Source organism: Pundamilia nyererei, unplaced genomic scaffold (genome assembly GCF_000239375.1).
Source record: "Pundamilia nyererei isolate P.nyererei 1_Seehausen unplaced genomic scaffold, PunNye1.0 scaffold00238, whole genome shotgun sequence".
In the NCBI taxonomy this organism is placed as follows: Eukaryota; Metazoa; Chordata; class Actinopteri; order Cichliformes; family Cichlidae; genus Pundamilia; species Pundamilia nyererei.
Window position 1 is genome coordinate 298,468 of NW_005187639.1, and position 13,977 is coordinate 312,444.

Genomic DNA, 13,977 nt, shown 5'->3' on the forward strand with positions numbered 1-13,977 from the left:
CACACACACACACACACACACACACACACACACACACACACACACACACACACTTTTAATAAAACCAAATATAAAATATACATTTACTTTTTAAATAGTTATTATTCCAGACTGATTAAAGATAAATTAAATATACATTATTTTTCACACACATTCATAATAATATTAATTTTTATTTTCCAAAATAATATTTTATATCTGAAAGAACTTCATGTGTAATAATACTAATAATAGTAACAGTGTGATGGATTAAAGCCCTTTCGATGACTCCAACACAGATTTAATAAAATATCAATGAAACAATGTTTTTGCTGCTGTTTTCAGGGTTCTTGCAGCGCTGCTGGATGCTTGGCTAACTGAGTAGATTTATGAATGACCTCACTGATCAATAATCAATGATGATTACCGCTCTTGGTCTTCTTGCTCTGTTCGTCCTCTCCTCCAGGAATTCCAGGGATTCCCAGGAATGTGTTGTGAGAGTTTCCGTACCAGACGAGCAGCTCCTGGTCGGGAGGGATGGTCTGAGGAAGGAAGAGAAAAGAGGAAGAGCAATAAATACTTGAATCAGCGTTTACTTTATCATAGCAACATTACTGCGTTTCATTATCTCAGTATTATTGTTTTATTGTAAATATTTGATTCTTTCTTTCAAACTTGTCATAAATTCTGAAACATTTTCAGAATTTATGTTTTTCTTTTCTTCAGTTCAAATCTGTTTAAATTTCAGCTGCATGTCGTTAACCTTCGAGCATCGAGTGGAGGGTTACGCTCAGACACCTGGAGGAGCCGGTCGAAGAACGGCACCTGGAATCAGGCCGAGCTTCATCGCTCAAGGATTTATTTTAGAGAACAGGTGACGGCAGCGCGCTGAAGCTTCCCATGTTTCCTTCACATGGATCTGGAGTCTTCTCAGGCTGATCTGAGATCAGAAGCTTTTCCAAACATGATGAAGCGACGTGGAATAACCACACCCTCCTCTGCTCCACGGCTCTTTTGGCTGTTTTGGTTGTTTCTGTAGTTGCTGTGCTGCTTCAGTGACCTTTGTGTGCACGTTTATGGTGTAAGTTAAGAGGCGTGTAGAGTCTGTAGAGGTGTGCAGTGATGTTGGGTTTATTCACTGAAACATGGTCGCCTTCCTTTATTTATTCCTTTGTTGTTCCAGCAGGCGGTTTGATAAAAGCAACGATAAATACTTCTGAGCAGACATGAGGAGGAAAAGATCCCTGAACCACCAAGAACCTCAGCCTCCAAACCACCAACATCTCTCCGTGAACGCAGGTGTACATGTACCTGGGTCACATGATGTCACCCTGCAGGTGGAAGCAGGTGCGATGATACCTGAGGAGCTGGAACATGACGAGTTTCACTAACCTCCACCGCCTTGTAGAAGATGCTGCTGCCGATCTGGACCACCTCGAGGTTCTGCTCCTGCTCGTTCCTCGCACACTTGATGTACGTCATCCAGCTCCTCTGGTCCTCCTGACTCGCATCGATAAAATACCTGACTGTGCCGTCCTCATTAAACACCTGAGGAGGGAGGCAGGAAGAAGAAAGTAAACACCATTTCCAGCTAAAGTCATTAGTTTAGTGTTCTCACTAGGGGGTTATTTCAAAGACCTCATACACAGATAATAACTAAGCTTTTTGACATGCTAACCAGTGGAACTGCATATGAGGATCAGTTAACAGTTAGTTATCATCCTGCTAATCTGTTGGTTCAGTTATTTTAATAGCAAGCTAAGAATCAGCATATAAGTTTGTAAGTTAGATTAGCCATGTAACTTGTTGCAAGTAGTTGGATAGTTAACAGTTAACCATGTTGTTGATAAACCAATTAGCTGGCTAGGTAGCAATTGACTTGTTAGTTAGGTGTGAGCTAGCTAATATGCTAAAATCAAGTCACTAAACTTCTTAACCAGCAAACTTTAAGTAAATACTGAGGTTTGCCTGTAAAGGTCCAGCCAGCAGCTAGTTAACACTGGAAATAAGCTGGAAGACTCGATGGTTAGCATTGAGTTAGCCTTCAGGTATTTGTTTAGCAAGTATGTTTGCATTTAGCCAGCCACTTGCTCGCTGTGAGTTTTATAAGTTAGCGGGGAGCTCGTTACTAGTAGGTGACTAATTAAGTAGAGTGTTAAAATTGAGTGAGTTAGTCTGACAGCTGGTAGAAAGTCGGCAGACTTCTTATAGCTTAAAGGGAGCAAAGACACGGCCCCAGAATCAAGCCTTGGGGAACTCCACATGGGGGCAACACTCAACCTAAAACCTTCCTCTGACAAAGACAAGGGTTTTTGTTTTTAATGATTTATTTATTTATTTTTGGGGAACACAAACAGCTGCTTTCCAGTAGAGGATAAGAAGGGTTATTTTTCATTATGAAACACACAAAGCTGCTCTAGAAAAAAAATCCAAGGAAAAAGAAAGACACCAAAACATGAGAGCTGGGACAGAGCAGTCTGAACGTGAACGTCGCCTCACCTCCCACATCAGGTTGTTGTTCTTGTACAGGTCGATGTGTTCAGGTGACACCAGGCGTCCGGTGAACGGACCCATCTCTGTCCCCGCTTTGATCCAGGTTTTGGAGAAAATGCCCAGACCTTCTCCTGGGACCACAGAAAACAGTAAAGAGAGGGCGTAAGAAGAACACGGCACCGGTGATCTGCGGCTGGGCTTTAAAGAGAGACCAGCAAACCCACAGAGGTTTACAGGTGAGCTTACCTGGGACTGAGCTCTGAGCGATGATCACCTCACTGGGTAAAACCAGGCTGGACAGCTTCTGCACCTCTGGACACAAACACAGCGCGCAGATTTTCATGTCAACATGTGTCACTCCTGCTTCTACAATTGGAATTCAAAAATGAAAATAGAAATGACAGCGCTGCTTCGACTTTTTAAACGCATTTTAAACTGCGTCGGAAACGCTCGGAGCGCATTTTTCTGCCGGTTTATGGATGAAAAAGTCCCCGAAAGATGAATACCTGATGGAAGCAGCAGGAAATGTTCCCGAGAACACGTCTACAATCAGGAAAACCCCCGGGACATTGTACGGGAGAGCTGAAGGAGCGCGCGGGGAGAGAAAAGCGGGAGTAAAGGCGTGAAGATGAAAGCTGAGGCCGCCGCGGGAAAACGCGACACGTCCGTCGGAGAGTTGACCCGGAGCATCCACCCGAAGCCCGGTCGCTCCTCCTAAATTGTCCCCAACGAACTTCACCCAGAACGGAAACGAATTTCACAATAAAATCACATTAAAATAAAAAAGAAGTGAGCACGCGACAGCGAGAAACGGGCCGCGGCTCGCGCTTTGAAAGAGAGATCACGGACGTGATTACCGATCAGGAGCCAATCAGTCAGCAGCTGTTTGTTCATTAACAAACCATCCAAAGAATGTGATCAAATCTGATCAGTTATTGATGAGGATAATTAGCAACAAACAAACAAGAATCAATATTTTAAATTCATATTTAAACAGTTTAACAGATTTATTTTAAATACGAGTTTAAAGGTTAAATTAAATCTTTTTTCTGTTTCATTAAAGATTTTTATCTTTTTCGTTTTAGGCTCCAAAATTAAAATTTATGCGACACTTGTGTAAATATTTACAAATATTTGCAAATATTTGTAAATATTTGTAAATATAGAGAATAAATAAAACGAGTAAAAAAAAAACAGAAGAAATGAGATCAATTATTATTATTATTATTATTATTATTATTATTATTATTATTATTATTGTCGTTGTTATTAATAATAGTATTATAGTAGGATAAGTAAAATAATATTTTGTGTGTTTGTTTGTTTTTTGTGTCGTGTGATGTGTGGACATACTGCAAATCAATTTGCCATTGGAGACAATAAAGTTACCACTGACATTATTATCATTATTATTATTATCATCATCATTATTATTATTATGCTTGTTGTTATCTGGTGTCTCCGTTTCTGAGCTGTACGGTTGGTCACTGACCTCCGGAGAAGGACTGCGCGAGCACCTCGGCGGTGAACGCGGTCTTGGGGCTCGCGCTCGGGGCGGTGCGGTCCTCGTGCTGCAGGTGATGCTGGTGCGGGTGGTGCTGCTGCTCGCCCAGCACGTGCCTCCAGCGCCCGTACAGGAAGCTGTGCAGGATGTCCGAGGTGATGATGTCCGCGAGGGACAGCGGAGGCTTGAAGCCCGGCTTCAGGCCCAGAGAGGAGCCGGGCAGCACGGAGCCCATGGCGGCGAGAGCCGAGGGGAGAGCCGAGGTCAGAGCCGGGGTCAGGGAGAAATCCTCCCGCTGAACAAATTTAAAAAAAAACCCAAAAAAACACAGTCAAAAACTCCTGTTTTACACCGACCGAGGAGCGAGGAGGAGACAGGAGCAGAGGAGCAGCTTGCGTGTCTGAGTCAGAGGTGAAGTTAAAATCCTGAGAGGAGCAGGAGCAAAGCGGGCGCGGGCCGTGTGGGGGGGTCTTTATATGGAGCTCCATCACCTCCTCCTCCTCTAACAGAGGGAGGGGGGAATCCTGCACGCGCTGTTATTGGCTCCGTTTACAGCTCGGCTCGTGACACCGACACCCCACCGGGAGGAGCGGAGCCGGGCCGGTACTGGACCGAGGCCCCGCGGAGGTCCAAGCCCTCTTAGGGCAGGACCTCATAGGGCAGGTGTTCACGCATGCGCAGGTCAGCTTCCTGGCGCATGTTTCAGAGCTCACCTGCTCCTGCCTGAAGGCAGGGTTGGTAGTTTGATTTCAGCCCGCAGGTCAGGCTCATGGGCAGCTGATCAAACAAACAGCGATCAAACAGCTGATCGTTAAAAACAAAAACAGGAAACATTTCAGTTTACAACTACGTCACAAAACTGGGCGGAGACTAAAAGCGATAACAAAAATCAAATCCATCGATCAAATATGAGAAAAGTGATCCTAACATCAGACTGAGACCCGCCCACAGCTCAGAAACTGTAACTGATGATAAACCGATGACTGATACATTGTTATCATTTTAATCGAGCTGACACAACAAATGCAGATGAATGTAAAATGCGTCATTTGTGTGTTTGAAATTCAATCTAACACAGATTTCTTCTGTTTAACAGGTTTGAAAATGAAGCGCAGGAATGTGTGTGTGTGTGTGTGTGTTTGGGGGGCTGAGTGACAGAGCAGAAAAACCGATTAGAGGACAACAGCTGCTTTCTTCATCACCTCCTCCTCATCCTCCCGCTGTCTCTCAACAGGATTATGATTCTCTCGCTCACTCTGATCTGTATTTATGAGCTTTTAAACATTTATTGTCCACACACACACACACACACACACACACACACACACACACACACACACACACACACAGCGTCATGAAGTGAATGTGTGTGTGTACCTGTCTAGCTATCTTTGTGAGGACCGAAATCTGCATTCGACTTCACTTGTGAGGACACACGCGCGCGCGCACGCACGCACGCACCCGCGCGCGCGCACACACACACCGGTCTCACAAGTTTGAAGCCTTTTTGAGGCTCCAAATGTGGTTTTAGTGTCAGGGTTACCGTTAGGCTATGGTCAGGTTTAGGGTCAGGCGTTCATCTGTAATGGCATTATGTCAATGAAGGTCCTCACTGGGATAGCTGAACGGGCTTGTGTGTGTGTGTGTGTGTGTGTGTGTGTGTGTGTGTGTGTGTGTGTGTGTGTGTGTGTGTGATCTTAATATTTGTGCTTATTTGAATGTAAATATAAAATCCGACATCAATCTGCTCCGGGACTCCTCGGTGAGTCCTCGGTGTCTCCTCCCGGGCTCGGTGACTCCTCCGGCGGCCTCGGCCCCGGGTCTCTCCCGCCGCGCGTTCCCGGAGCAGAGCAGGGTTTTGCTGACGGGGACGCGCATGTATTGAAGCGGACACGCTTTAATGAGCTTCTCCGACAAAAAGGCCCGTGAGCGTGCCCGGTGTCCTCGCGCCTTTATCCCGCTCTTCACGGCCAATCAGGATCCACTTTAGGCGGGAAGTCAGGGGCGGTGGGGGGGCGGCAGGTGACTGGCACGCGTGAAGACAAGAGGGGGAGGCGGGGAGGAGGTGAAAGGAGAGGTGAGGAAGAGGTGGTGGGAACGCGCACAAATGGCGCACTGATATTGTTCCGCTAACATGATTAAGCAGCGCTGCGGCCTCATTAGTATTCATGCGGCGCGCAGACGGAGCCGCAAATAATCCGCGTTTAAAAGCGCTTTAATGAGCTCAGCTGCGCGAGACACCCCCCCCCCCCCCCCCCCCCCCCCCCCCCCCCCCCCCCCCCGCTCCGAGCCTCATCACCACCACCACCATCATCATCCTCCTCTGCTGTCAGAGGTCAGTCGTGATCGTCTTTCTGACCTGTTAGATTCAGTTTTCAGTTTTTTTGGAGACAAACCTGAGCCCTGCTCCGTGAGACTGTAAATAAAAGATGGCGTTAAACGTGATCTTCTGAGGCTGTTGTCTCCGCCCTCCTCTCACCAACGACCACACGGAACCACCCCAATCGGAGGTCGATCCGAGTCCGGCTCAACGTATCGGCATGTTTCAGCTGCTCAGGTTCAGGTTCTGTTCGTTGTAAGTTGGAAAGTGTAACTTGAGCTCTGTCAGGTGTGTTCGGGTTGTAATAGAGTACATGTGCTGCACACTTACGTTTCTAAGACGAACCGATGCTTAGAAATGTTTCTGCTCCGCGTGGTCATGTGACCCGGGGTGCTGAGGCGGAGCGTCTGCTCGGTCCTTATTTCTTCATCGTTTTCGAGGTTTCAAGACAAACGTCTCGCTTCACGCTCCTTCAACATGGTTTCAGGCAGAGGTCAAAGTTCAGCAGGGCGCTGCGAGCACAATTCAAACATGAGTCTGACTGAGGTTCAGTGTAGCGCAGAACAACGCCGAGTGCTGCGGACACGCTGTGGAACACCCAGGTGAGCATCTCTATGACCTCGCTCACATCAGGTGCACATCTGGTCTGCAGCTGCTCAGTAACAGAGGACGATGACGTCGCTCACTGTGTATCCAGTCAGTGACATCACTCGTATGTATGTTCTCATTATTATTATTTTATGTTATCATCACTCAAGTTACAGTTTAACTTTGGTGCCCACGACAGTAAGTGTCAGTCTGCCGTCCAGCTGTTTGGGCTGGTGTGTGTGCGCGGAGGGGTGGGGGGTACAGACATGGAGGTACGTGTTAAAGACGAGTCACGCTTCCTTCGGAAGGATGTTCACCTGCTCACATCAAAGCTTTCTCCTCATTTCAAACTCAAAAGATGAAGCAGCAACTGCGGGAGCGTCCACAAACTTGTGGTCTGGCCTGTCCTCCGGAGCAAACAAAGCCTGGATGATGAACGAGGCATCACGCTGCTCTGTAACCTCGGCTCTTTGCCTCGTGAAGGGTTAATGTTCATTGTAATGTTCTGTCATATCAGCGGGACAAACATCGACCGCAGGACTGAAACCGCACGAGTGCAGGCTTTTAGAGCAGCGCATTAATGAACACTGAGTCACGCGTCCACATACTTCTGCCCCCTGCAGCGAGGCTGGCAGACAGATTATTGGCCTGCTGGTCTCCGAGCTTCGGGGAAAAGGTTTGGACTGGATCCAGATCACCATTACTTTAATGGTTAATCAGGCCTGCCACAGACTCAGGGTTCATCTGTACTTACCGAGCTGCTTCCTGTACTTTACGACCGCCAACACTCTCCTCCGCACCGCAGCACACACTCACGCCGGTCCAGCTGTCTCTGTGAGGACCCGCGGCAATATAATGCAATATGAGGACTGTGGCACTGACCCTGAACTGGATTCTACTGTGAGCGCGAAACGTGTTCAAATACTGGCCCCTGTGCAGGTGTCTGAGGATGGCACACTAAAACGTTCCATAAAGTCATCAGACGATAAGGAAACGTCCTATTTCTTTGATAAGTTACCAAAAGAATTGATAGCTGCCAGTTTCATACTGAATAATTACTGAAGTGCTGCACTCAGTGACTGCAGGGTCCCCTGAGGATGCTAATGACATCACAGTCCCCACACAGGCACATATACGAGTACACCTACACTGGCAGTAATAACAGAGCTCTCACTTTTTCCCTTCATCTTCATCACTTTAAACATTTGTCACTCTGTTCAGCGCAGTGGGAACAAACGCCTGTCGGTCAGCTTCAGGTTTACAAAAATAACGCCGTCTCGTCACGCTCATCGTGAAACAGATGCCATCTCTGAAACTTGTTGCTCCTGCAGGAGGCCGTGTTGGGGCGGGGCTTTTAACTCTGCTCAGGTGCCCGGCGCCTCGAGCTGCAGACCTGATGGATCACTGTTATTGATCCCCGGGGATCTGCAGGCGTGTGATTACAGTAATGCCCTAATGATGGATGACATCAGGCCGTCACTCAGACCATCTGTCTGCGCTCCGGGAACATGAATAAATGATAACTCCCACTTTTCATGTGAGAAGAGCTGCTATATATTTGTGAGGACCGACTCCACACCAGCTAATGAAAATTCAGAATCTAACAGACGAACAGAAAAATGTCTGAAGTCTGAGCTGCAGCTTTGACCCAAGATGTCCCAGCTTTCTTCAGATGGCTTCAGGAATCCTCCCGGGTCTTCACAAACATCCGGCTGAAAACTTTAAATGTTGCAGGTTCTGGAGGTCCGCCTCTGTGGCAAACATGTTTTAACTGGAAGTTTGAAATCCATCTGAAAGATTTGGATTGGTTGGCTGAGGCACAGACTGCAGAGGGAGCGCTTTATATTCCCTGAACTGGCTCCACAACAGTTCTCACTTTCAAATGTGAAGACTTGGGGCAATTCGGATCGGATGATTCCAGCACAGCAACGAGTGTTAAGGTCAGTAAGAGTAAACCTTAAATCAGTTTCCTGATAGCAGAAACATCGATGCCACGTTTGGCAGTTATGGCTCAGATATGGCAAACTCAGCCTAGTGTGGGTCAAAGGAAGCTGTTTCTATGGAAACGATGAGCTTGGTTGTGTTGATGCACGCTCAGTCATCCAGGTAAGGAAAGCTTGATTCTGTTCTTCTGGATGTTGTCAGTGAGAGAAACGTTTCCTCATCATCAGGTAACTCCTTCAGTCTCAGCTGACTGCAGGGTTCAACCTTATGAACAGGACATTGTGCTGGAGGTCAGTTTATCATCATTAATATGCAAATTCTTATGTCCACTGATCAATGTCCATGAGAAGCATTCACACAGAGCTGTGAGGCGGCTGCAGCATTGTTCATCAGTGCTGCATGTGTCAGCCATTGTGCAGATGTCCTGTTTATAAGGTTGAACCCTGCAGTCAGCTGAGACTGAAGGAGTTACCTGATGATGAGGAAACGTTTCTCTCACTGACAACATCCAGAAGAACAGAATCAAGTTTTTTGGATGGTTTGCTGCTTGTTTACAGGCTGCTGTGGGAACCGCTCACCAAGGCTCTCTCAGCACTGCTGTTTGAGAACATCTGGGCAGGACTTGTCCGGAGCAGCGGCCGTCCACGCAGTCCACCACGCAGCTCTGAGACCGCAGCTCGTTCACGTTGACCCCATCTGAAGAGGCTGAACCTAAAATAACACCAAGCACAAACTGACGGGCGGTTTCTGTTTCAGACCTGCTCCAGAACTACAGCACTGGGTTTGCATCAGAAGTGTCAGAACTCATTAAAGGGAAGCAGCGGGTTTATGTAGAGATGGAAGACTTCATGAGAGGACATGAACAGGTTTGTCACGTGGCTGCAGCTCTCAGCAGCTGAATGTTTGATGTGAATGCACGTCACAAAGACACAGTCAGAAAGAATGAGCCCATTTATTAACCCTCATGTTAATCATCATCCTCGACCACCGACAGTCTCGTGGCTCGGGTTCATACACAACTCTATCTGTCAATAGAATCTAATAGAAAAATCTGCAGGTTACAGTTAGGACGTCTGTCCATTAGAAAAACAACAGAAACCATAAAACCAAAAAGCTCCCCGTCCCCCCTTCAGGACCGGGATCGGGACTGGGAAGTTCTAGGCCAGAGTGGAGCGAGCGTCGTGTCTGGTTCAGGTCCTGAGACGCTGCGAGAACCGGACACCAGGCTGGCGTCCGCTCCACCGTTAACAACTCCGGGGGGGGGGGGGGTTTAACCCCTTCACTATAGCTCCCCACGCCTCGGAGGGGCCACAACAACGAGCTGCGGGACTTCAACACGCCTGCGACGACAACGCTCAGCTCGTCTGGTCCAATTACAGGCGTGTTGAAGGTGGCGGCGTCCAGACGGGAACAGGCGAGGAGAGAGAGACAGTTAGCCTAGCAGTCTTGAGAATATAACACATATTCAGCTTCGGTTAGACACGACACGTGAATTAAACAATATCATCTTTAACAAAGTACATTTTAACTGGAGAGCACCCGCCAGAGGAAATTTACACAAACCATATCATCACATCGACAAAATGAATATTCATAACAGATTTAAATAGACCCCTGAACAGGAGAACTCATTATTATCGTCATTATTATCAGCATCATCATCATCACACATACACGAAGCAGAAGCACTGATTCAACGACAACCAGATCTCCCTCGACAAGACAAACCTCTCTGTGGTCCGACACGCACAACGTTCAGAGAACTGCTCTGCCAACACGCACACAGCGCCGAGCCGACGCACAAAATGAGCCAAAACGCACACATTTTCATTAAACGCTCAGCTAACAAACAAAACTTATAACAGCACACAGCGCTAGCATACATACACTAACACGCACGCAAAGTTTAGCTAAACGTTCAGCTAACACACAGATTAAATCCTTACCACTTGCTTAGCTGATAACGTTCAACTAACAAGGTTTTGCTAGTAGGCAAAAATGATCAGCTAACAAACAGTGCTAACGCTAAGTGTAGCACATGTACAGATGAGCACATTTTTAAAAAGTATCAATGAATGTGAATTTATGCACAAAACAATTTTATTGCTAACTGCATGTTAACGCTAAAGAAACTAATCAGTAGATTCAAAGTCCGGCTGCGTTTGAAAAACAAACAAAAAAACACATTTACAATCTGTGCAAGTATAAAACAGCAACAAAACAATTGTACATTTATTTTGAAGTGTAAACCAGCCCTAATATAAACAGAACATACAGCTAATGTACAGCAGCCGGCTAGTTTGTTTGGCTAACGAACATTAAAGTCGTATTTACAGAGTCACTCGTTCATGCTAGTCATGCGGTTGAATGAGACAGATGGACGTTCAGCCTAGAAACGCTGTTTTTGGCCTTTTGCTAACACATCAGATTACACCATTTAGCAGTAACAGTGTGAGAGCTCATGCTTCCACGTTCAGACATTATCCCGTACAGCTCTACTTTTCTAATATACTTTTCCTCTAAAATGTTTACAAAATCTCCACGATCTGCATCAGGTTAAATGTTATTAGTCGTTATTTACAGTCTGTGCAACACGTCACGAGCGCAGAGTAACACCAAGTTCCCAAACAGTCACTACTGCTACGTTCCCCACAGCTATACGTAATGTAAGTCGTTAGCCACACAACGTGACGACTGCTGGAACCTGTGAAAGGGATTTTCTGTTCCCTGTATGGCTTTTAGTTAGACTGCCCGACATGTCAGGGAACTTGAAATAAGCTTAGCGCTTCCTGAGATGGAAACGAGGCTTAGAGGTTAGCTTAACCATAAAGCACCTAGGGAACAAAAATGGGAACATATAACCTTGGAACAAAGAAGCCTGAGAACTTAGGAACCTGGAAACTGGGAAGCAACTTTGGGAACATGTGACCTTAGGCATAAATGATCTTGAGAACAATTTTGGGAACGTGGTTTTGTAGACCTACCCGACACCTGGTTAACACACAACAGACAAGCACGGTGTTCAGTTAGCACATTCATTCAGCTAGCCTTTGTAACGTGCGCATAGAAAAAAACAAACAACCCCACAGCAGCTAACGTAGCGCTCGGACAGCATTTCCATTTACTTACATTCAGCTAACAGGCACCACTTAGCTAACGAAGCACAGCTAGCAGAAACATTCACACAGCTGAGGTAACACACACGTTTGTTTAGCTAACACGGAATCGATAACTTCATTGATCAGCTCCTGAAATTTCCTCTAAAAACAAATCAGAAAATAGAAATGCGACCAACAACAACAATAATAAAGTTCACTCAAAGAAAACTTATCTTCCCAGACTCGGTCATAAAAGCGGAGGCAGGAAAACGTGGCGGTGACTGGAGGTTAAATCGTGTGAGAATACAAAGCGTTAGACCACAGAGAGATCTGGCTTTAGACAACGCAATACAAGTCGCTATTTATTCATTGTTACATCATAAAAACCTAAAGAAATCACTATAAAGATACAAGAATAAGAGCTATGGTCAAACCAAAAGAAAACAGTAATGCATCATTGCACCTCCAAGTTGGCGACTGAACAGGTAAAATTAGGAGAAACAGACCCAGCGAGCAGATTTAGTACAAAAACTTTACATTTCCATCCGATGTCATTAAAACGGTTTGATGCCAAAATAAAAAACAAACTGAGTCAACACACAGCCTGACGCATGCTTTAAAACATTATCATAACCAAAATAATGATAATAATAATATTAATATCTGATTTTCATACTCAAGACTGCTAAGCCTTATACCGTTTTCTTATTGGAAAATAAAACTAGACAAAATATAGATTATACTGGATTTCGTTTTGTTCAAAGCCACACGGATACATCTTGAAATTCAAGTTTGATAAAAAATAAAAACAAAGAAAAACCAGGTCTACACCGCGGGAGACCGGAGGCTAGTCCAAAAACATCTGCCTGACAAAATATCGACTTTGTAAGGTTAAAAAACAGAAAGAAAGTTCGTGATTTTTCAGTTAATCCTTAGTTTTTCTCTACAAAAGGAGGAGGAAGCGGCAGAGCGTTGCTAGGAAACCCCGATTCGGACGCCATCGACAACCATCCGAGGCCTTCGCCGGTGAGGGAGGAGCCTCTAGTGATCCTGAGGAGACAGGAAGTGACAGTGACATTTAGCCGTCGTGACAAACGGGAGGAGGACATCGCTGTGAAGCAGAAGGCGCCTGTGTTACCTGTATCTGGGCGGGGTTCCACAGGTAGGGCTGCTGCTGCTGTCTGTAGTATTCTGCTAATGCTGCAGTGTAGTCTGGCACTGAACTCTGCTGAGACGACTGAGCTGCACACACACACACACACACACACACACGCACACACGCACACACGCACACGCATGTAGTGTGATGTTGTTCATCAATCAGCTGGTTTTGTATGGGCTCAAAATGTGGTCATAAATATTTTGTACTTGTAAAAAAAGATTTGTGTGTGGACTTAGAAAAAAAACCCTGCAAGTTACAAGTACGGATTTTGACCCTATTTTTCTTCCCTTCATCTGATTGGTCAATGTCATGTCAATCACAAATGTAACAATCCAATCAGAGAACAGATGGGTTTGGCTGTCGGAGGGGCGCTTTTTTTGAACTGTGGGGCAAACTGTGACTTTTCTTTCTGAGACGGAGGAACAGCCTGAAGCGTCACCAGTGTTGGTGAGTAACAGAGTAAATGAACCACCGTTACCTATTTAAAATACAAAATATGAGTAACTGTATTCCGTTACAGTTACCGTTTAAAAAGGTGGTATTCAGAATACAGTTACTTTGTTGAAATAAAGGATTACACGGCGGTCTGTTCCTGTTTCATATGTTCGGCTATGCCCTCTCTGTTTTTGGTTTCCATGCCGGTGGAAACCCAAACAAAACACGCATTAAGAGGCTCCAATGTCTGTGTCTCAATCTCACGGCCCACGTCACCTCTACATGTGGCCGCATACTGACATGAAGAAATATTTTTAAAAATTACTGTTCAAAAAATGACTTAATAAGAAGGCAACAGGCAGAGTGTTACAGGCATCGCCCTGAAGAATGTAGCCTCGTGGGCAGTGTAGTCCAGCTGTAAGTAAGCTATTAAGACTCGACTGTACGCTGTGTT

General features: G+C 45.8%; 2 protein-coding genes across 2 annotated transcripts in view; both read right to left on the reverse strand.

Moving 5' to 3' along the window:
* The window catches only part of LOC102208027 (PR domain zinc finger protein 12-like), a 5,512-nt gene extending 1,214 nt beyond the window's left edge, over positions 1-4,298 (reverse strand). The window contains exons 1-5 of the mRNA XM_005749160.1: positions 3,965-4,298; positions 2,719-2,784; positions 2,479-2,603; positions 1,372-1,527; positions 407-521 (exon numbers count right to left, since the gene is read on the reverse strand). Of these exons, the coding sequence (XP_005749217.1) occupies positions 407-521; positions 1,372-1,527; positions 2,479-2,603; positions 2,719-2,784; positions 3,965-4,211 (709 nt within the window). The 5' untranslated portion in view covers positions 4,212-4,298. The remainder of the gene's footprint in view (positions 1-406; positions 522-1,371; positions 1,528-2,478; positions 2,604-2,718; positions 2,785-3,964) is intronic.
* Positions 4,299-9,764: 5,466 nt separating this feature from the next.
* LOC102208300 (far upstream element-binding protein 3-like) overlaps positions 9,765-13,977 on the reverse strand; it is a 24,693-nt gene continuing 20,480 nt past the window's right edge. The window contains exons 16-17 of the mRNA XM_013914940.1: positions 13,065-13,168; positions 9,765-12,976 (exon numbers count right to left, since the gene is read on the reverse strand). Of these exons, the coding sequence (XP_013770394.1) occupies positions 12,968-12,976; positions 13,065-13,168 (113 nt within the window). The 3' untranslated portion in view covers positions 9,765-12,967. The remainder of the gene's footprint in view (positions 12,977-13,064; positions 13,169-13,977) is intronic.